General features: G+C 49.0%; 1 protein-coding gene across 1 annotated transcript in view; it reads right to left on the reverse strand.

Moving 5' to 3' along the window:
- The window catches only part of LOC142347912 (uncharacterized), a 138859-nt gene that overhangs the window by 109732 nt on the left and 10397 nt on the right, over positions 1-18730 (reverse strand). The window contains exons 7-11 of the mRNA XM_075399075.1: positions 18475-18708; positions 18199-18402; positions 17899-18114; positions 17389-17826; positions 64-17250 (exon numbers count right to left, since the gene is read on the reverse strand). Of these exons, the coding sequence (XP_075255190.1) occupies positions 64-17250; positions 17389-17826; positions 17899-18114; positions 18199-18402; positions 18475-18708 (18279 nt within the window). The remainder of the gene's footprint in view (positions 1-63; positions 17251-17388; positions 17827-17898; positions 18115-18198; positions 18403-18474; positions 18709-18730) is intronic.

Genomic DNA, 18730 nt, shown 5'->3' on the forward strand with positions numbered 1-18730 from the left:
ATCAGTTGTCGGTCTAGCTGTGCTTCCTCCCACAGTAGTTTGAGAGTGGAATGTTGTTCTTGCATCTGTTTTACGAGAGGAAGTATCTCCTGCGGTTGTTTGGCTGATAGTCGTAGCTCTTTGATCTGATTGCCCGGCTGAAGTCTGTCTCGGAGTAGACCGAATGTCAGTCGTGGATTGCACAGATGATTCTCCGGTTGTAGACCGTCCTGGAGAACTTTGAACTTGAGCCGCTGTCGTTGACCCGCTTTCTAGGCTTGTTGTCTGCTGTTCAAGTTTGGTAGTCTGATCAGTTATCGGTCTAGTTGTGCTTCTTCCCACAGTAGTTTGAGAGTGGACTGTTGTTCTTGCATCTGTTTGACCAGCCGAAGTATCTCCTGCGGTTGTTTGGCTGATAGTCGTAGCTCTTTGATCTGATTGCCCGGCAGAAGTCTGTCTCGGAGTAGACCGAGTGTCAGTCGTGGATTGCACAGATGATTCTCCGAATGTAGACCGTCCTGGAGTACTTTGAACATGAGCCGCTGTCGTTGATCGGTTTTCTTGGCTTGTTGTCTGCTGATCAAGTTTGGTAGTCTGATCAGTTGTCGGTCTAGCTGTGCTTCCTCCCACAGTAGTTTGAGAGTGGACTGTTGTTCTTGCATCTGTTTGACCTGCCGAAGTATCTCCTGCGGTTGTTTGGCTGATAGTCGTGGCTCTCTGATCTGATTGCCCGGCTGAAGTCTGTCTCGGAGTAGACCGAATTTCAGTCTTGGATTGCACAGATGATTCTCCGGTTGTAGACCGTCCTAGAGTACTTTGCACATGGTGCGCTGTCCTTGATCCGCTTTCTTGGCTTGTTGTCTGCTGTTCAAGTTTGGTAGTCTGATCAGTTGTCGTTCTAAATGTGCTTCCTCCCACAGTAGTTTTAGAGTGGACTGTTGTTCTTGCATCTGTTTGACCAGCCGAAGTATCTCCTGCGGTTGTTTGGCTGATAGTCGTGGCTCTCTGATCTGATTGCCCGGCTGAAGTCTGTCTCGGAGTAGACCGAATGTCAGTCGTGGATTGCACAGATGATTCTCCAGTTGTAGACCGTCCTGGAGTACTTTGAACATGAGCCGGTGTTATTGATCCGCTTTCTTGGCTTGTTGTCTGCTGATCAAGTTTGGTAGCCTGATCAGTTGTCGGTCTAGCTGTGCTTCCTCCCACAGTAGTTTGAGAGTGGACTGTTGTTCTTGCATCTGTTTTACCAACGGAAGTATCTCCTGCGGTTGTTTGGCTGATAGTCGTAGCTCTTTGATCTGATTGCCTGGCTGAAGTCTGTCTCGGAGTAGACCGAGTGTCAGTCGTGGATTGCACAGATGATTCTCCGGTTGTAGACCGTCCTGGAGAACTTTGAACTTGAGCCGCTGTCGTTGACCCGCTTTCTAGGCTTGTTGTCTGCTGTTCAAGTTTGGTAGTCTGATCAGTTATCGGTCTAGCTGTGCTTCTTCCCACAGTAGTTTGAGAGTGGACTTTTGTTCTTGCATCTGTTTGACCAGCCGAAGTATCTCCTGCGGTTGTTTGGCTGATAGTCGTAGCTACTTGATCTGATTGCCCGGCTGAAGTCTGTCTCGGAGTAGACCGAGTGTCAGTCGTGGATTGCACAGATGATTCTCCGGTTGTAGACCGTCCTGGAGAACTTTGAACATGAGCCGGTGTTATTGATCCGCTTTCTTGGCTTGTTGTCTGCTGATCAAGTTTGGTAGCCTGATCAGTTGTCGGTCTAGCTGTGCTTCCTCCCACAGTAGTTTGAGAGTGGACTTTTGTTCTTGCATCTGTTTGACCAGCCGAAGTATATCCTGCGGTTGTTTGGCTGATAGTCGTAGCTACTTGATCTGATTGCCCGGCTGAAGTCTGTCTCGGAGTAGACCGAGTGTCAGTCGTGGATTGCACAGATGATTCTCCGGATGTAGACCGTTCTGGAGTACTTTGAACATGAGCCGCTGTCGTTGACCCACCTTCTTGGCTTGTTGTCTGCTGTTCAAGTCTGGTAGTCTTATCAGTTGTCAGTCTAGCTGTGCTTCCTCCCACAGTAGTTTGAGAGTGGACTGTTGTTCTTGCATATGTTTGACCAGCCGATGTAACTCCTGCGGTTGTTTGGCTGATAGTCGTAGCTCTTTGATCTGATTGCCCGGCTGAAGTCTGTCTCGGAGTAGACCGAATGTCAGTCGTGGATTGCACAGATGATTCTCCGGTTGCAGACCGTCCTGGAGTACTTTGAACATGAGCCGCTATCGTTGACCCGCTTTCTTGGTTTGTCTGCTGATCAAGTTTGGTAGTCTGATCAGTTGTTGGTCTAGCTGTGCTTCCTCCCACAGTAGTTTGAGAGTGGACTGTTGTTCTTGCATCTGTTTGACCAGCCGAAGTATCTCCTGCGGTTGTTTGACTGATAGTCGTAGCTCTTTGATCTGATTGCCCGGCTGAAGTCTGTCTCGGAGTAGACTGAATATCAGTCGTGGATTGCACAGATGATTCGCCGGTTGTAGACCGTCCTGGAGTACTTTGAACATGAACCGGTGTCGTTGATTCGCTTTCTTGGCTTGTTGTCTGCTGTTCAATTTTGGTAGTCTGATCAGTTGTCGGTCTAGCTGTGCTTCCTCCCACAGTAGTTTGAGAGTGGACTGTAGTTCTTGCATCTGTTTGACCAGCCGAAGTATCTCCTGCGGTTGTTTGCCTGATAGTCGTAGCTCTTTGATCTGATTGCCCGGCTGAAGTCTGTCTCGGAGTAGACTGATTGTCAGCCGTGGATTGCACAGATGATTCTCCGGTTGTAGACCGTCCTGGAGTACTTTGAACATGAGCCGCTGTGGTTGATCCGCTTTCTTGGCTTGTTGTCTGCTGTTCAAGTTTGGTAGTCTGATCAGTTGTCGGTCTAGCTGTGCTTCCTCCCACAGTAGTTTGAGAGTGGACTGTAGTTCTTGCATCTGTTTGACCAGCCGAAGTATCTCCTGCGGTTGTTTTGCTGATAGTCGTAGCTCCTTGATCTGATTGCCCGGCTGAAGTCTGTCTCGGAGTAGACCGAGTGTCAGTCGTGGATTGCACAGATGATTCTCCGGATGTAGACCGTCCTGGAGTACTTTGAACATGAGCCGCTGTCGTTGACCCGCTTTCTTGGCTTGTTGTCTGCTGTTCAAGTTTGGTAGTCTGATCAGTTGTTGGTCTAGCTGTGCTTCCTCCCACAGTAGTTTGATAGTGGACTGTTGTTCTTGCATCTGTTAGACCAGCCGAAGTATCTCCTGCGGTTGTTTGGCTGATAGTCGTAGCTCTTTGATCTGATTGCCCGGCTGAAGTCTGTCTCGGAGTAGATTGAATATCAGTCGTGGATTGCACAGATGATTCTCCGGTTGTAGACCGTACTGGAGTACTTTGAACATGAGCCGCTGTCGTTGATCCGCTTTCTTGGCTTGTTGTCTGCTGTTCAAGTTTGGTAGTCTGATCAGTTGTCGGTCTAGCTGTGCTTCCTCCCACAGTAGTTTGAGAATGGACTGTAGTTCTTGCATCTGTTTGACCAGCCGAAGTATCTCCTGCGGTTGTTTTGCTGATAGTCGTAGCTCCTTGATCTGATTGCCCGGCTGAAGTCTGTCTCGGAGTAGACCGAGTGTCAGTCGTGGATTGCACAGATGATTCTCCGGATGTAGACCGTCCTGGAGTACTTTGAACATGAGCCGCTGTCGTTGACCCGCTTTCTTGGCTTGTTGTCTGCTGTTCAAGTTTAGTAGTCTGATCAGTTGTTGGTCTACCTGTGCTTCCTCCCACAGTAGTTTGATAGTGGACTGTTGTTCTTGCATCTGTTTGACCAGCCGAAGTATCTCCTGCGGTTGTTTGGCTGATAGTCAAAGCTCTTTGATCTGATTGCCCGGCTGAAGTCTGTCTCGGAGTAGATTGAATATCAGTCGTGGATTGCACAGATGACTCTCTGGTTGTAGACCGTACTGGAGTACTTTGAACATGAGCCGCTATCGTTGATCCGCTTTCTTGGCTTGTTGTCTGCTGTTCAAGTTTGGTAGTCTGATCAGTTGTCGGTCTAGCTGTGCTTCCTCCCACAGTAGTTTGAGAGTGGACTGTAGTTCTTGCATCTGTTTGACCAGCCGAAGTATCTCCTGCGGTTGTTTTGCTGATAGTCGTAGCTCCTTGATCTGATTGCCCGGCTGAAGTCTGTCTCGGAGTAGACCGAGTGTCAGTCGTGGATTGCACAGATGATTCTCCGGATGTAGACCGTCCTGGAGTACTTTGAACATGAGCCGCTGTCGTTGACCCGCTTTCTTGGCTTGTTGTCTGCTGTTCAAGTTTGGTAGTCTGATCAGTTGTTGGTCTAGCTGTGCTTCCTCCCACAGTAGTTTGATAGTGGACTGTTGTTCTTGCATCTATTTGACCAGCCGAAGTATCTCCTGCGGTTGTTTGGCTGATAGTCGTAGCTCTTTGATCTGATTGCCCGGCTGAAGTCTGTCTCGGAGTAGACTGAATATCAGTCGTGGATTGCACAGATGATTCGCCGGTTGTAGATCGTCCTGGAGTACTTTGAACATGAACCGGTGTCGTTGATCCGCTTTCTTGGCTTGTTGTCTGCTGTTCAATTTTGGTAGTCTGATCATTTGTCGGTCTAGCTGTGCTTCCTCCCACAGTAGTTTGAGAGTGGACTGTAGTTCTTGCATCTGTTTGACCAGCCGAAGTATCTCCTGCGGTTGTTTGGCTGATAGTCGTAGCTCTTTGATCTGATTGCCCGGCTGAAGTCTGTCTCGGAGTAGACTGATTGTCAGTCGTGGATTGCACAGATGATTCTCCGGTTGTAGACCGTCCTGGAGTACTTTGAACATGAGCCGCTGTCGTTGATCCGCTTTCTTGGCTTGTTGTCTGCTGTTCAAGATTGGCAGTCTGATCAGTTGTCGGTCTAGCTGTGCTTCCTCCCACAGTAGTTTGAGAGTGGACTGTAGTTCTTGCATCTGTTTGACCAGCCGAAGTATCTCCTGCGGTTGTTTGGCTGATAGTCGTAGCTCTTTGATCTGATTGCCCGGCTGAAGTCTGTCTCGGAGTAGACCGAATGTCAGTCGTGGGTTGCACAGATGATTCTCCGGTTGCAGACCGTCCTGGAGTACTTTGAACATGAGCCGCTGTCGTTGACCCGCTTTTACGGCTTGTCTGCTGATCAAGTTTGGTAGTCTGATCAGTTGTCGGTCTAGCTGTGCTTCCTCCCACAGTAGTTTGGGAGTGGACTGTAGTTCTTGCATCTGTTTGACCAGCCGAAGTATCTCCTGCGGTTGTTTGGCTGATAGTCGTAGCTCTTTGATCTGATTGCCCGGCTGAAGTCTGTCTCGGAGTAGACTGAATGTCAGTCGTGGGTTGCACAGATGATTCTCCGGTTGTAGACCGTCCTGGAGTACTTTGAACATGAACCGGTGTCGTTGATCCGCTTTCTTGGCTTGTTGTCGGCTGTTCAAGTTTGGTAGTCTGATCAGTTGTCGGTCTAGCTGTGCTTCCTCCCACAGTAGTTTGAGAGTGGACTGTGGTTCTTGCATCTGTTTGACCAGCCGACGTATCTCCTGCGGTTGTTTGGCTGATAGTCGTAGCTCTTTGATCTGATTGCCCGGCTGAAGTCTGTCTCGGAGTAGACCGAAAGTCAGTCGTGTATTGCACTGATGATTCTCCGGTTGCAGACCGTCCTGGAGTACTTTGAACATGAACCGGTGTCGTTGATCCGCTTTCTTGGCTGGTTGGCTGCTGTTCAAGTTTGGTAGTCTGATCAGTTGTCGGTCTAGCTGTGCTTCTTCCCACAGTAGTTTGAGAGTGGACTGTGGTTCTTGCATCTGTTTGACCAGCCGATGTATCTCCTGCGGTTGTTTGGCTGATAGTCGTAGCTCTTTGATCTGATTGCCCGGCTGAAGTCTGTCTCGGAGTAGACCGAATGTCAGTCGTGGATTGCACAGTTGATTCTCCGGTTGTAGACCGTCCTGGAGTACTTTGAACAGAAGCCGCTGTCGTTGACCCTCTTTCTTGGCTTGTTGTCTGCTGATCAAGTTTGGTAGCCTGATCAGTTGTCGTTCTAGCTGTGCTTCCTCCCACAGTAGTTTGAGAGTGGACTGTTGTTCTTGCATCTGTTCGACCAGCCAAAGTATTTCCTGCGGTTGTTTGGATGATAGTCGTAGCTCTTTGATCTGATTGCCCGGCTGAAGACTGTCTCGGAGTAGACCGAATGTCAGTCGTGGATTGCACAGATGATTCTCCGGTTGTAGACCGTCCTGGAGTACTTTGAACATGAGCCACTGACGTTGATCCGCTTTCTTGGCTTATTGTCTGCTGTTCAAGTTTGGTAGTCTGACTAGTTGTCGGTCTAGCTGTGCTTCCTCCCACAGTAGTTTGAGAGTGGAATGTTGTTCTTGCATCTGTTTGAGCAGCCGATGTATCTCCTGCGGTTGTTTGGCTGATAGTTGTAGCTCTTTGATCTGATTGCCCGGCTGAAGTCTGTCTCGGAGTAGACCGAATGTCAGTTGTGGATAGCACAGATGATTCTCCGGTTGAAGACCGTCCTGGAGTACTTTGAACAAAAGCCGCTGTCGTTGATCCGCTTTCTTGGCTTGTTGTCTGCTGTTCAAGCTTGGTAGTCTGATCAGTTGTCGGTCTAGCTGTGCTTCCTCCCACAGTAGTTTGAGAGTGGACTGTTGTTCTTGCATCTGTTTGACCAGCCGAAGTATCTCCTGCGGTTGTTTGGCTGATAGTCGTAGCTCTTTGATCTGATTGACCGGCTGAAGTCTGTCTCGGAGTAGACCGAATGTCAGTCGTGGGTTGCACAGATGATTCGCCGGTTTTAGACCGTCCTGGAGTACTTTGAACATGAGCCGCTGTCGTTGATCCGCTTTCTTGGCTTGTTGTCTGCTGTTCAAGTTTGGTAGTCTGATCAGTTGTCGGTCTAGCTGTGCTTCCTCCCACAGTAGTTTGAGAGTGGAATGTTGTTCTTGCATCTGTTTGAGCAGCCGATGTATCTCCTGCGGTTGTTTGGCTGATAGTTGTAGCTCTTTGATCTGATTGCCCGGTTGAAGTCTGTCTCGGAGTAGACCGAATGTCTTTTGTGGATTGCACAGATGATTCTCCGGTTGAAGACCGTCCTGGAGTACTTTGAACAAAAGCCGCTGTCGTTGATCCGCTTTCTTGGCTTGTTGTCTGCTGTTCAAGCTTGGTAGTCTGATCAGTTGTCGGTCTAGCTGTGCTTCCTCCCACAGTAGTTTGAGAGTGGACTGTTGTTCTTGCATCTGTTTGACCAGCCGAAGTATCTCCTGCGGTTGTTTGGCTGATAGTCGTAGCTCTTTGATCTGATTGACCGGCTGAAGTCTGTCTCGGAGTAGACCGAATGTCAGTCGTGGGTTGCACAGATGATTCTCCGGTTTTAGACCGTCCTGGAGTACTTTGAACATGAGCCGCTCTCGTTGATCCACTTTCTTGGCTTGTTGTCTGCTGTTCAAGTTTGGTAGTCTGATCAGTTGTCGGTCTAGCTGTGCTTCCTCCCACAGTAGTTTGAGAGTGGACTGTTGTTCTTGCATCTGTTTGACCAGCCGATGTATCTCCTGTGGTTGTTTGGCTGATAGTCGTAGCTCTTTGATCTGATTGCCCAGCTGAAGTCTGTCTCGGAGTAGACCGAATGTCAGTCGTGGATTGCACAGATGGTTTTCCAGTTGTAGACCCTCCTGAAGTACTTTGAACATGAGCTGCTGTCGTTGATCCGCTTTCTTGGCTTGTTGTCTGCTGTTCAAGTTTGGTAATCTGATCAGTTGTCGGTCTAGCTGTGCTTCCTCCCACTGTAGTTTGAGAGTGGGCTGTTGTTCTTGCATCTGTTTGACCAGCCGATGTATCTCCTGCGGTTGTTTGGCTGATAGTCGTAGCTCTTTGATCTGATTGCCCAGCTGAAGTCTGTCTCGGAGTAGACCGAATGTCAGTCGTGGATTGCAAAGATGATTCTCCGGTTGTAGACCGTCCTGGAGTACTTTGAACATGAGCCGCTGTCGTTGATCCGCTTTCTTGGCTTGTTGTCTGCTGATCAAGTTTGGTAGTCTGATCAGTTGTCGGTCTAGCTGTGCTTCCTCCCACAGTAGTTTGAGAGTGGACTGTTGTTCTTGCATCTGTTTGACCAGGCGAAGTATCTCCTTCGGTTGTCTGGCTGATAGTCGTAGCTCTTTGATCTGATTGCCCGGCTGAAGTCTGTCTCGGAGTAGGCCGAATGTCAGTCGTGGATTGCACAGATGATTCTCCGGTTGTAGACCGTCCTGGAGTACTTTGAACATGAGCCGCTGTCGTTGATCCGCTTTCATGGCTTGTTGTCTGCTGTTCGAGTTTGGTAGTCTGATCAGTTGTCGGTCTAGCTGTGCTTCCTCCCAAAGTAGTTTGAGAGTGGACTGTTGTTCTTGCATCTGTTTGACCAGCCAAAGTATCTCCTGCGCTTGTTTGGCTGATAGTCGTAGCTCTTTGATCTGATTGCCCGGCTGAAGTCTGTCTCGGAGTAGATCGAATGTCAGTCGTGGATTGCACAGATGATTCTTCGGTTGTAGACCGTCTTGGAGTACGTTGAACATGAGCCGCTGTCGTTGATCCGCTTTCTTGGCTTGTCTGCTTTTCGAGTTTGGTAGTCTGATCAGTTGTCGGTCTAGCTGTGCTTCCTCCCACAGTAGTTTGAGAGTAGACTGTTGTTCTTGCATCTGTTTGACCAGCCGAAGTATCTCCTGCGGTTGTTTGGCTGATAGTTGTAGCTCTTTGATCTGACTGCCCGGCTGAAGTCTGTCTCGGAGTAGACCGAATGTCAGTCGTGGATTGCACAGATGATTCTCCGGTTGTAGACCGTCCTGGAGTACTTTGAACATGAGCCGCTGTCGTTGATTCGCTTTCTTGGCTTGTTGTCTGCTGTTCGAGTTTGGCAGTCTGATCAGTTGTCAGTCTAGCTGTGCTTCCTCCCACAGTAGTTTGAGAGGGGACTGTTGTTCTCGCATCTGTTTGACCAGCCGAAGTATCTCCTGCGGTTGTTTGGCTGTTAGTCGTAGCTCTTTGATCTGATTGCCCGGCTGAAGTCTGTCTCGGAGTAGACCGAATGTCAGTCGTGGATTGCACAGATGATTCTCCGGTTGTAGACAGTCCTGTAGTACTTTGAACATCAGCCGCTGTCGTTGATCCGCTTTCTTGGCTTGTCGTCTGCTGTTCGAGTTTGGTAGTCTGATCAGTTGTCGGTCTAGCTCTGCTTCCTCCCACAGTAGTTTGAGAGTGGACTGTTGTTCTTGCATCTGTTTGACCAGCCGAAGTATCTCCTGCGCTTGTTTGGCTGATAGTCGCAGCTCTTTGATCTGATTGCCCAGCTGAAGTCTGTCTCGGAGTAGATCGAATGTCAGTCGTGGATTGCACAGATGATTCTTCGGTTGTAGACCGTCCTGGAGTACTTTGAACATGAGCCGCTGTCGTTGACCCGCTTTCTTGACTTGTTGTCTGCTGTTCAAGTTTGGTAGTCTCATCAGTTGTCGGTCTAGCTGTGCTTCCTCCCACAGTAGTTTGAGAGTGGACTGTTGTTCTTGCATCTGTTTGACCAGCCGATGTATCTCCTGCGGTTATTTGGCTGATAGTTGTATCCCTTTGGTCTGATTGCCCGGCTGAAGTCTGTCTCGGGGTAGACCGAATGTCAGTCGTGGATTGCACAGATGATTCTCCGGTTGTAGACTGTCCGGGAGTACTTTGAACATGAGCCACTGTCGTTGACCCGCTTTCTTGGCTTGTTGTCTGCTGATCAAATTTGGAAGTCTCATCAGTTGTCGGTCTAGCTGTGCTTCCTCCCACAGTAGTTTGAGAGTGGACTGCTGTTCTTGCATCTGTCTGACCAGCCAAAGTATCTCCTGCGGTTGTTTGGCTGATAGTCGTAGCTCCTTGATCTGATTGCCCGGCTGAAGTCTGTCTCGGAGTAGACCTAATGTCAGTCGTGGATTGCACAGATGATTCTCCGGTTGTAGACCGTCCAGGAGTACTTTGAATTTGAGCCGCTGTCGTTGATCCGATTCCTTGGCTTGTTGTCTGCTGTTCGAGTTTGGTAGTCTGATCAATTGCCGGTCTAGCTGTACTTCCTCCCACAGTATTTTGAGAGTGGACTGTTGTTCTTGCATCTGTTTGACCAGCCGAAGTATCTCCTGCGGTTGTTTGGCTGATAGTCGTAGCTCTTTGATCTGATCGCCCGGCTGAAGTCTGTTTCGGAGTAGACCGAATGTCAGTCGTGGATTTGAGAGATGATTCTCCGGTTGTAGACCGTCCTGGAGTACTTTGAACATGAGCCGCTGTCGTTGATCCGCTTTCCTGGCTTGTTGTCTGCTGGTCAAGTTTGGTAGTCTGATCTGTTGTCGGTCTAGCTCTGCTTCCTCCCACAGTAGTTTGAGAGTGGACTGTTGTTCTTGCATCTGTTTGACCAGCCGAAGTATCTCCTGCGCTTGTTTGGCTGATAGTCGCAGCTCTTTGATCTGATTGCCCAGCTGAAGTCTGTCTCGGAGTAGATCGAATGTCAGTCGTGGATTGCACAGATGATTCTTCGGTTGTAGACCGTCCTGGAGTACTTTGAACATGAGCCGCTGTCGTTGACCCGCTTTCTTGACTTGTTGTCTGCTGTTCAAGTTTGGTAGTCTCATCAGTTGTCGGTCTAGCTGTGCTTCCTCCCACAGTAGTTTGAGAGTGGACTGTTGTTCTTGCATCTGTTTGACCAGCCGATCTATCTCCTGCGGTTATTTGACTGATAGTTGTAGCCCTTTGGTCTGATTGCCCGGCTGAAGTCTGTCTCGGGGTAGACCGAATGTCAGTCGTGGATTGCACAGATGATTCTCCGGTTGTAGACTGTCCGGGAGTACTTTGAACATGAGCCACTGTCGTTGACCCGCTTTCTTGGCTTGTTGTCTGCTGATCAAATTTGGTAGTCTCATCAGTTGTCGGTCTAGCTGTGCTTCCTCCCACAGTAGTTTGAGAGTGGACTGCTGTTCTTGCATCTGTCTGACCAGCCAAAATATCTCCTGCGGTTGTTTGGCTGATAGTCGCAGCTCTTTGATCTGATTGCCCGGCTGAAGTCTGTCTCGGAGTAGACCTAATGTCAGTCGTGGATTGCACAGATGATTCTCCGGTTGTAGACCGTCCAGGAGTACTTTGAATTTGAGCCGCTGTCGTTGATCCGATTCCTTGGCTTGTTGTCTGCTGTTCGAGTTTGGTAGTCTGATCAATTGTCGGTCTAGCTGTACTTCCTCCCACAGTATTTTGAGAGTGGACTGTTGTTCTTGCATCTGTTTGACCAGCCGAAGTATCTCCTGCGGTTGTTTGGCTGATAGTCGTAGCTCTTTGATCTGACTGCCCGGCTGAAATCTGTCTCGGAGTAGACCAAATTTCAGTCGTGGATTGCACAGATGATTCTCCGGTTGTAGACCGTCCTGGAGTACTTTGAACATGAGCCGCTGTAGTTGATCCGCTTTCTTGGCTTGTTGTCTGCTGTTCAAGTTTGGCAGTCTGATCAGTTGTCGGTCTAGCTGTGCTTCCTCCCACAGTAGTTTGAGAGTGGACTGTTGTTCTTGCATCTGTCTGACCAGCCGAAGTATCTCCTGCGGTTGTTTGGCTGATAGTCGTAGCTCTTTGATCTGATTGACCGGCTGAAGTCTGTCTCGGAGTAGACCGAATGTCAGTCGTGGGTTGCACAGATGATTCGCCGGTTGTAGACCGTCCTGGAGTACTTTGAACATGAGCCGCTGTCGTTGACCCGCTTTCTTGACTTGTTGTCTGCTGTTCAAGTTTGGTAGTCTCATCAGTTGTCGGTCTAGCTGTGCTTCCTCCCAGAGTAGTTTGAGAGTGGACTGTTGTTCTTGCATCTGTTTGACCAGCCGATGTATCTCCTGCGGTTATTTGGCTGATAGTTGTAGCCCTTTGGTCTGATTGCCCGGCTGAAGTCTGTCTCGGGGTAGACCGAATGTCAGTCGTGGATTGCACAGATGATTCTCCGGTTGTAGACTGTCCGGGAGTACTTTGAACATGAGCCACTGTCGTTGACCCGCTTTCTTGGCTTGTTGTCTGCTGATCAAATTTGGTAGTCTCATCAGTTGTCGGTCTAGCTGTGCTTCCTCCCACAGTAGTTTGAGAGTGGACTGCTGTTCTTGCATCTGTCTGACCAGCCAAAGTATCTCCTGCGGTTGTTTGGCTGATAGTCGTAGCTCTTTGATCTGATTGCCCGGCTGAAGTCTGTCTCGGAGTAGACCTAATGTCAGTCGTGGATTGCACAGATGATTCTCCGGTTGTAGACCGTCCAGGAGTACTTTGAATTTGAGCCGCTGTCGTTGATCCGATTCCTTGGCTTGTTGTCTGCTGTTCGAGTTTGGTAGTCTGATCAATTGTCGGTCTAGCTGTACTTCCTCCCACAGTATTTTGAGAGTGGACTGTTGTTCTTGCATCTGTTTGACCAGCCGAAGTATCTCCTGCGGTTGTTTGGCTGATAGTCGTAGCTCTTTGATCTGACTGCCCGGCTGAAATCTGTCTCGGAATAGACCAAATTTCAGTCGTGGATTGCACAGATGATTCTCCGGTTGTAGACCGTCCTGGAGTACTTTGAACATGAGCCGCTGTCGTTGATCCGCTTTCCTGGCTTGTTGTCTGCTGTTCGAGTTTGGTAGTCTGATCAGTTTTCGGTCTAGCTGTGCTTCCTCCCACAGTAGTTTGAGAGTGGACTGTTGTTCTTGCATCTGTTTGACCAGCCGAAGTATATCCTGCGGTTGTTTGGCTGATAGTCGTAGCTCTTTGATCTGATTGCCCGGATGAAGTCTGTCTCGGAGTAGACCGAATGTCAGTCGTGGATTGCACAGATGATTCTCCGGTTGTAGACCGTCCTGGAGTACTTTGAACATGAGCCGCTGTAGTTGATCCGCTTTCTTGGCTTGTTGTCTGCTGTTCAAGTTTGGCAGTCTGATCAGTTGTCGGACTAGCTGTGCTTCCTCCCACAGTAGTTTGAGAGTGGACTGTTGTTCTTGAATCTGTCTGACCAGCCGAAGTATCTCCTGCGGTTGTTTGGCTGATAGTCGTAGCTCTTTGATCTGATTGACCGGCTGAAGTCTGTCTCGGAGTAGACCGAATGTCAGTCGTGGGTTGCACAGATGATTCGCCGGTTTTAGACCGTCCTGGAGTACTTTGAACATGAGCCGCTGTCGTTGATCCGCTTTCCTGGCTTGTTGTCTGCTGTTCGAGTTTGGTAGTCTGATCAGTTTTCGGTCTAGCTGTTCTTCCTCCCACAGTAGTTTGAGAGTGGACTGTTGTTCTTGCATCTGTTTGACCAGCCGAAGTATATCCTGCGGTTGTTTGGCTGATAGTCGTAGCTCTTTGATCTGATTGCCCGGATGAAGTCTGTCTCGGAGTAGACCGAATGTCAGTCGTGGATTGCACAGATGGTTCTCCGGTTGTAGACCGTCCTGGAGTACTTTGAACATGAGCCGCTGTCGTTGATCCACTTTCTTGGCTTGTTGTCTGCTGTTCAAATTTGGTAGTCAGATCAGTTGTCGGTCTAGCTGTTCTTCCTCCCACAGTAGTTTGAGAGTGGACTGTTGTTCTTGCATCTGTTTGACCAGCCGAAGTATATCCTGCGGTTGTTTGGCTGATAGTCGTAGCTCTTTGATCTGATTGCCCGGATGAAGTCTGTCTCGGAGTAGACCGAATGTCAGTCGTGGATTGCACAGATGATTCTCCGGTTGTAGACCGTCCTGGAGTACTTTGAACATGAGCCGCTGTAGTTGATCCGCTTTCTTGGCTTGTTGTCTGCTGTTCAAGTTTGGCAGTCTGATCAGTTGTCGGTCTAGCTGTGCTTCCTCCCACAGTAGTTTGAGAGTGGACTGTTGTTCTTGCATCTGTCTGACCAGCCGAAGTATCTCCTGCGGTTGTTTGGCTGATAGTCGTAGCTCTTTGATCTGATTGCCCGGCTGAAGTCTGTTTCGGAGTAGACCGAATGTCAATCGTGGATTGCACAGATGATTCTCCGGTTGTAGACCGTCCTGGAGTACTTTGAACATGAGCCGCTGTAGTTGATCCGCTTTCTTGGCTTGTTGTCTGCAGTTCAAGTTTGGTAGTCTGATCAGTTGTCGGTCTAGCTGTGCTTCCTCCCACAGTAGTTTGAGAGTGGACTGTTGTTCTGGCATCTGTTTGACCAGCCGAAGTATCTCCTGAGGTTGTTTGGCTGATAGTCGTAGCTCTTTGATCTGATTGCCCGGCTGAAGTCTCTTTCGGAGTAGACCGAATGTCAATCGTGGATTGCAGAGATGATTCTCCGGTTGTAGACAGTCCTGGAGTACTTTGAACATGAGCCGTTGTCGTTGATCCTTTTTCTTGGCTTGTTGTCTGCTGTTCAAGTTTGGTAGTCTGATCAGTTGCCGGTCTAGCTGTGCTTCCTCCCACAGTAGTTTGAGAGTGGACTGTTGTTCTTGCATCTGTTTGATCAGCCGAAGTATCTGCTGCGTTTGTTTGGCTGATAGTCGTAGCTCTTTTAACTGATTGCCCGGCTGAAGTCTGTCTCGGAGTAGAACGATTGTCAGTCGTGGATTGCACAGATGATTCGCCGGTTCTAGACCGTCCTGGTGTACTTTGAACATGAGCCGCTGTCGTTGATCCGCTTTCTTGGCTCGTTGTCTGCTGTTCAAGTTTGGTAGTCTGATCAGTTGTCGGTCTAGCTGTGTTTCCTCCCACAGTAGTTTGAGAGTGAACTGTTGTTCTTGCATCTGTTTGACCAGCCGAAGTATCTCCTTCGGTTGTTTGGCTGATAGTCGTAGCTCTTTTATCTGATTGCCCGGCTGAAGTCTGTCTCGGAGTAAACCGAATGTCAGTCGTGGATTGCACAGATGATTCTCCGGTTGTAGACCGTCCTGGAGTACTTTGAACATGAGCCGCTGTCGTTGACCCGCTTTCTTGGCTTGTTGTCTGCTGATCAAGTTTGGTAGTCTGATCAGTTGTCGGTCTAGCTGTGCTTCCTCCCACAGTAGTTTGAAAATGGACTGTTGTTCTTGCGTCTGTTTGACCAGCCGAAGTATCTCCTGCGGTTGTTTGGCTGATAGTCGTAGCTCTTTGCTCTGATTGCCCGGCTGAAGTCTGTCTCGGAGTAGACCGAATGTCAGTCGTGGATTGCACAGATGATTCTCCGGTTGTAGACCATCCTGGAGTACTTTGAACATGAGCTGCTGTCGTTGATCCGCTTTCTTGGCTTGTTGTCTGCTGTTCAAGACTGGTAGTCTGATACGCTGTCGGTCTAGCTGTGCTTCCTCTCACAGTAGTTTGAGAGTGGACTGTTGTTCTTGCATCTGTTTGACCAGCCGATGCATCTCCTGCGGTTGTTTGGCTGATAGTCGTAGCTCTTTGATCTGATTGCCCGGCTGAAGTCTGTCTCGGAGTAGACCGAATATCAGTCGTGGATTGCACAGATGATTCTACGGTTGTAGACCGTCCTGGAGTACTTTGAACATGAGCTGCTGTCGTTGATCCGCTTTCTTGGCTTGTTGTCTGCTGTTCAAGACTGGTAGTCTGATCCGCTGTCGGTCTAGCTGTGCTTCCTCTCACAGTAGTTTGAGAGTGGACTGTTGTTCTTGCATCTGTTTGACCAGCCGATGTATCTCCCGCGGTTGTTTGGATGATAGTCGTAGCTCTTTGATCTGATTGCCTGGCTGAAGTCTGTCTCGGAGTAGACCGAATGTCAGTCGTGGATTGCACAGATGATTCTCCGGTTGTAGACCGTCCTGGAGTACTTTGAACATGAGCCGCTGTCGTTGACCCGCTTTCTTGGCTTGTTGTCTGCTGATCAAGTTTGGTAGTCTGATCAGTTGTCGGTCTAGCAGTGCTTCCTCCCACAGTAGTTTGAGAGTGGACTGTTGTTCTTGCGTCTGTTTGACCAGCCGAAGTATCTCCTGCGGTTGTTTGGCTGATAGTTGTAGCTCTTTGATCTGATTGCCCGGCTGAAGTCTGTCTCGGAGTAGATCGAATGTCAGTCGTGGATTGCACAGGTGATTCTCCGGTTGTAGACCGTCCTGGAGTACTTTGAACATGAGCCGCTGTTGTTGACCCGCTTTCTTGGCTTGTTGTCTGCTGATCAAGTTTGGTAGTCTGATCAGTTGTCGGTCTAGCTGTGCTTCCTCCCACAGTAATTTGAGAGTGGACTGTTGTTCTTGCATCTGTTTTACCAGCCAAAGTATCTCCTGCGGTTGTTTGGCTGATAGTCGTAGCTCTTTGATCTGATTGCCCGGCTGAAGTCTGTCTCGGAGTAGACCGAATGTCAGTCGTGGATTGCACAGATGAATCTCCGGTTGTAGACCGTCCTGGAGTACTTTGAACATGAGCCGCTGTTGTTGACCCGCTTTCTTGGCTTGTTGTCTGCTGTTCAAGACTGGTAGTCTGATCCGTTGTCGGTCTAGCTGTGCTTCCTCTCACAGTAGTTTGAGAGTGGACTGTTGTTCTTGAATCTGTTTGACCAGCCGATGTATCTCCTGTTGTTGTTTGGCTGATAGTCGTAGCTCTTTGATCTGATTGCCCGGCTGAAGTCTGTCTCGGAGTAGACCGAATGTCAGTCGTGGATTGCACAGATGATTCTCCGGTTGTAGACCGTCCTGGAAAACTTTGAACATGAGCCGCTGTCGTTGACCCGCTTTCTTGGCTTGTTGTCTGCTGATCAAGTTTGGTAGTCTGATCAGTTGTCGGTCTAGCTGTGCTTCCTCCAACAGTAGTTTGAGAGTGGACTGTTGTTCTTGCATCTGTTTGAACAGCAGTTGTATCTCCTGCGGTTGTATGGCCGATAGTCGTAGCTCTTTGATCTGATTGCCCAGCTGAAGTTTGTCTCGGAGTAGACCGAATGTCAGTCGTGGATTGCACAGATGATTCTCCGGTTGTAGACCGTCCTGGAGTACTTTGAAAATGAGCCGCTGTCGTTGACCCGCTTTCTTGGCTTGTTGTCTGCTGATCAAGTTTGGTAGTCTGATCAGTTGTTGGTCTAGCAGTGCTTCCTCCGACAGTAGTTTGAGAGTGGACTGTTGTTCTTGCATCTGTTTGACCAGCCGATGTATCTCCTGCGGTTGATTGGCTGATAGTCGTCTCTCCTTGATCTGATTGCCCGGCTGGAGTCTGTCTCAGAGTAGACCGAATGTCAATCGTGGATTGCAGAGATGGTTCTCCGGTTGTAGACCGTCCTGGAGTACTTTGAACATGAGCCGCTGTCGTTGATCCAATTTCTTGGCTTGTTGTCTGCTGATCAAGTTTGGTAGTCTGATCAGTTGTCGGTCTAGCAGTGCTTCCTCCGACAGTAGTTTGAGAGTGGACTGTTGTTCTTGCATCTGTTTGACCAGCCGATGTATCTCCTGCGGTTGTTTGGCTGATAGTCGTAGCTCTTTGATCTGATTGCCCGGCTGAAGTCTGTCTCGGAGTAGACCGAATGTCAGTCGTGGATTGCACAGGTGATTCTCCGGTTGTAGACCGTCCTGGAGTACTTTGAACATGAGCTAATGTCGTTGATCCGCTTTCTTGGCTTGTTGTCTGCTGTTCAAGACTGGTAGTCTGATCGGTTGTCGGTCTAGCTGTGCTTCCTCTCAAAGTAGTTTGAGAGTGGACTGTTGTTCTTGAATCTGTTTGACCAGCCGATGTATCTCCTGTGGTTGTTTGGCTGATAGTCGTAGCTCTTTGATCTGATTGCCCGGCTGAAGTCTGTCTCGGAGTAGACCGAATGTCAGTCGTGGATTGCACAGATGATTCTCCGGCTGTAGACCGTCCTGGAAAACTTTGAACATGAGCCGCTGTCGTTGACCCGCTTTCTTGGCTTGTTGTCTGCTGATCAAGTTTGGTAGTCTGATCAGTTGTCGGTCTAGCTGTGCTTCCTCCAACAGTAGTTTGAGAGTGGACTGTTGTTCTTGCATCTGTTTGAACAGCAGTTGTATCTCCTGCGGTTGTATGGCTGATAGTCGTAGCTCTTTGATCTGATTGCCCGGCTGAAGTCTGTCTCGGAGTAGACCGAATGTCAGTCGTGGATTGCACAGATGATTCTCCGGTTGTAGACCGTCCTGGAGTACTTTGAACATGAGCCGCTGTCGTTGATCCACTTTCTTGGCTTGTTGTCTGCTGATTAAGTTTGGTAGTCTGATCAGTTGTCGGTCTAGCAGTGCTTCCTCCCACAGTAGTTTGAGAGTGGACTGTTGTTCTTGCATCTGTTTGACCAGCCGATGTATCTCCTGCGGTTGATTGGCCGATAGTCGTCTCTCCTTGATCTGATTGCCCGACTGGAGTCTGTCTCAGAGTAGACCGAATGTCAATCGTGGATTGCAGAGATGGTTCTCCGGTTGTAGACCGTCCTGGAGTACTTTGAACATGAGCCGCTGTCGTTGATCCACTTTCTTGGCTTGTTGTCTGCTGATCAAGTTTGGTAGTCTGATCAGTTGTCGGTCTGGCTGTGCTTCCTCCCACAGTAGTTTGAGAGTGGACTGTTGTTCTTGCATCTGTTTGACCGGCCGATGTATCTCTTGTGGTTGTTTGGCTGATAGTCGTAGCTCTTTGATCTGATTGCCCGGCTGAAGTCTGTCTAGGAGTAGACCGAATGTCAGTCGTGGATTGCACAGATGATTTTCCAGTTGTAAACTCTCCTGAAGTACTTTGAAAATGAGCTAATGTCGTTGATCCGCTTTCTTGGCTTGTTGTCTGCTGTTCAAGACTGGTAGTCTGATCCGTTGTCGGTCTAGCT

Source organism: Convolutriloba macropyga, chromosome 10 (assembly GCF_964194025.1).
Source record: "Convolutriloba macropyga chromosome 10, txConMacr16.3, whole genome shotgun sequence".
NCBI lineage: Eukaryota > Metazoa > Xenacoelomorpha > Acoela > Convolutidae > Convolutriloba > Convolutriloba macropyga.